Source organism: Metopolophium dirhodum, chromosome 6 (genome assembly GCF_019925205.1).
Source record: "Metopolophium dirhodum isolate CAU chromosome 6, ASM1992520v1, whole genome shotgun sequence".
Taxonomy (NCBI): Eukaryota; Metazoa; Arthropoda; class Insecta; order Hemiptera; family Aphididae; genus Metopolophium; species Metopolophium dirhodum.
Genome location: NC_083565.1, coordinates 29,939,511 through 29,943,406, shown reverse-complemented (window position 1 = coordinate 29,943,406; position 3,896 = coordinate 29,939,511). Strand labels below are relative to the sequence as shown.

Genomic DNA, 3,896 nt, shown 5'->3' with positions numbered 1-3,896 from the left:
CGTTGCCCTTAAAAATTTGTGATTGTTTAAATCTTTTTGGATGTAACATGTAACATAACAGAACATTGTGAGATGATACATTAAATAATACATTTGTCGTAAAACGTAACTTTTAATGCCATATATATATGCGTATGAAGAATTGCAAGTCAAATACAATTTACATTTTTATTATTGTTGTAAAACATAATAACATGTATCGAATGAAAATAAATTATACTATAGAAAAAATTTTATTAATCATATATTGAAAATAAAATACAATAAAATTATATTCAATCATATATCAATTAAATTTATTGGGTTAGAGCTTCTCTGTAAACGATATTTGATGTTGTTTTATTTTGTGGCAGCAAAATAAATTGATTATCAGCAGATCCAACTCGTGATAGGCCCACATACAGTTGGCCATGAGTAAAACATTCCTTTCGTAGGTCGATCGATCCCTACTAATTCGAAGGTTTGACCTTGGGACTTGTTAATAGTCAACGCGAAAGATATTTTCACCGGAAATTGAACCCGTTTAAACGGGATTGACAGATCAGTTGGGATCATCGGTATCCTCGGAATATGAGCTAGCTGACCAGCTGCCGGGCCGGTAATAATGGTCGCTACAATTAAATTGTCCTTTAATTCCTTAGTAAGCAGTCTTATTCCATTACACATACTCGGAGGGCTTAAATTTCTCAAAAGAATGATTGGAATTCCGATTTTTAACGTCAATTCGTGTGGTGGCAGTCCAGAAGGATTCAGTGAATTAAAAAATTCCTGTGGATAATGCACTGCGTTTTCGATGTTCGTGACGGTGTCGATCGATCTGTAGATTTTTATTTGGCTAGAAACTTTTTGTAAAATCATATTGTTTATATCGTTGACAGTATCATTCCTAGGTGACACTATTGCCCTCGAACACAACCAATGATAGTCCTTTTCGTGCAAATTCTTCATGTCAGGGTAACCTGCATCTATTAAATTATCTAAATTATGGACTATCTGGCCAGTAAGCCAGAAGTCATCATAATTTTCTCTTAAATTTGGTGTGGGAAAAATTCCTTCCCCAATTTTTAGCAATTGTTGTGGAAAATCACTATCTGTGATTCCATGAAGATGTGCTCTCATATTTGTTCGTAATTTTAAATTTTCAATCGAAGTCGTCCATAAAGGGGACGATTTCAAGCATGCCTTGATGATATCTGCTCGCGTACTTCTGTTAATGACGGGAAGTGTCTTTCGGAAATCTCCAGCAAATACAAAAGTAATCCCGCCCATGAGAGCACAGGAGTTTCTAAGATCTTTTAAGGTTCTGTCCACGGCCTCTATATGTGCTCTATGGCTCATGGTGTATTCATCCCACATAATCAATGAGGCGTCTTGTAGTAATTTACCAAGAGGTCCATTTTTGCGGATAGAACAGGTAGATTGTTGTTCAAGATTTACTGATAACAGAAGTTTAAAAGTAGAATGAGCAGTTTTTCCATCATTTAGGAGTGTTGCAGCAATTCCTGACGAAGCAACTGCTATTGCTATCTTCCCTGATTGTCTTATCTTCGCAATTATCAAATTTGCAAGGAACGTCTTTCCAGTGCCACCTGGGGCATCCAAAAAGAAAATTTTTCCTTTGTTATTATTCACGCTATCGACTATAGTCTCAAAAGCATGTTTTTGATCTGGGACTAATTTTGTCAGGTTTTCATTGACAAAAGAGGTCAAATCATTTGTATTATAGTGATTTGCCATTGTATATGTTACGTACCCTCGTATTAAGTAGTCATATATCAACTATGTACAGCGCGCCGCACGCTTGACACTATAACTAATATAACTAATAAGGCAATTAGTATAGTATAACATGCGGAGGTTGTTGTAGAGAAAACAATTAAACTATAGAAGGTGTCGTCACACGTATCTTTCCTGGAAAGCCAACGCCCATACGCAGGATACGAGTCGACCAGCATACAAAATGCGAGACCCGAACTCTGTCTCATGACCGAGCTTAGACACTACTACAACCACCCACTCCAAAGGACACAATCATATATATAGAAGCCCAGGACAAGAGCTCTTCAGACGGTTAGGGACATTCAGAGTCAGGTCGTTACACCACTCACAGTTTAAATTCTATCTTAAAGAGTCGTAACACCACTCTTTTACACCATATATTATAACATTGTAATTTTGTACTACGTTAATAAACATTCATCATACCTAGTACATCACGTATTTTATTTCTGCGTTGATGTATATATCGACGTCGGTTGGGACGTGACATTATATGTTGCATTGTTTTCTGTACGAACTGAGGAAGGTAATCCAAAATGACTTAGGCTTTTATCATTTAATTGCAATAGTTTATTTTCGATTTGTATCAAACCTTCGTTATAAATGTCCTCACTATATGGTAAGGCCAAGTCTTGATTTTGTTGTCTGATTCTGTGTCTGATATCTTCACAAAGATCGTCTTTGAAATTGTCCCATAATTTTAATGGTTCCGATGGCTGACAAAATAAAAGTATGACAACAAACAGCTCTCTCATTTTAATTGGACATTGCGAAAGCGATGCTTCTCTCAAAGTATTTTCCCAATGGTCATCGTTTTCTAACAAACCTCTGGCATGGCAAGCTGCTTGATAGGTCTCTTTGATAACTCCGTTAACGGTTTTTATGTACTCGAATGAGGTTGGACCGCGTACGTGATGTAGCAACATCCTAAGATAAAAACACTCTGACTGAGATGGATGTACACCGTAGACTCTACTTAAAGCGGCATCTTTTTTTATGCCTGGATGGCCAACAACGTCCTCACCACGCTTCCTTCTTGAGAATTTATTGTTGGCCCATGTGTAGTATTGCGGGACTTCGTAGTATAGAAGTGTCTTTGCGAATTCATCTTCTTTACTTAGCTCAAAGAAAGCCAGCAAAGTAGTTTTACGTGGGTTTCGGGCCACTTGTTCAGCCGTTTCTGTGGTAAAATACACCCTTTGGCTGTTTTCTAAGTGGACGGCTAACTGCAAGACTGTAGGATGTCGCTCGTGAATGGAAAATTCTAAAAATCGCCAAACAGCTTCGGATGTACTTATGTACCGGCCATTTACATAGTTTTCCGCCTCATCGTTTGGGTTTTTGACGCTATAAGTAGCTTGGTCAGATCCTTTATTTATATATTTACAAATGTATTTGATGGCCTGAACTGAGTGGCAGTACTCGGCATTTATGTGCGCATTTAACGTCCTACACAATAATGGAGAATAAGGGACAATCCACCTATTATCAATGTTGAAAGTATTTCCTCTGATATTTAACGTATTGCTCTGGCCTCCATTTTCGGCGTAACGACGACGATAAACTGGATATCCGTCCTCTCCGGTTTGGGTATCGTTTACGAAACGTCGAGGGTACTTTTTTGTGCAGATACCGTTTTTCATACATGGTGCTGTTAAGTTATGCTCTCCGCATGGACCGTGCACCATATTTTTAGTCACGGTATCGTACAATATCGGGTCGTTTTGTTTGTTGGGCAGTTCTGCAACCATGACACTATCAATTTCGTCTGGCTGTATTTTTCTTTCTAGTCAAAACAGCAAATGATAGTGAGGTAAACCCCGCTTCTGACACTCCACACTTGCCATGTAACATTTCACTTTGCCGAATATTTCATCTTTTGTGAATAATTTTATGAATTTGTTCATCTTTAAATGAAATACCCTTGAAATTATGTCATGAAGATCGAAAGACCGCTGTCCAGTTAATAGTTCCGCTTTAATTTCAGGCCATTCGGGGTTACACGTAAAAGTAACAAATAAGTCTGGTCTCCCGTAGTTGCGGACATAAGTCATCGCATCTTGCGTTTTTTGTGGAGATAACGCGTAGAACCTGTGAATGAAGACGGCAAGATTACG

At 38.0% G+C, this 3,896-nt stretch overlaps 2 protein-coding genes across 2 annotated transcripts; both read right to left on the bottom strand.

Moving 5' to 3' along the window:
- Positions 1-369: 369 nt before the first annotated feature.
- LOC132947660 (ATP-dependent DNA helicase pif1-like) lies at positions 370-1,737 on the bottom strand. Its single transcript, XM_061017932.1, has one exon. It carries the CDS (start codon positions 1,735-1,737, stop codon positions 370-372), a length of 1,368 nt encoding a protein of 455 aa, XP_060873915.1.
- A 583-nt stretch (positions 1,738-2,320) lies between these two features.
- LOC132947659 (uncharacterized) lies at positions 2,321-3,530 on the bottom strand. The gene is made up of 2 exons (XM_061017931.1): positions 2,372-3,530; positions 2,321-2,325 (listed from the first exon to the last, which is right to left on the bottom strand). The coding sequence occupies exons 1-2, from the start codon at positions 3,528-3,530 to the stop codon at positions 2,321-2,323; spliced, it is 1,164 nt and encodes a 387-aa protein (XP_060873914.1).
- Positions 3,531-3,896: the final 366 nt, after the last annotated feature.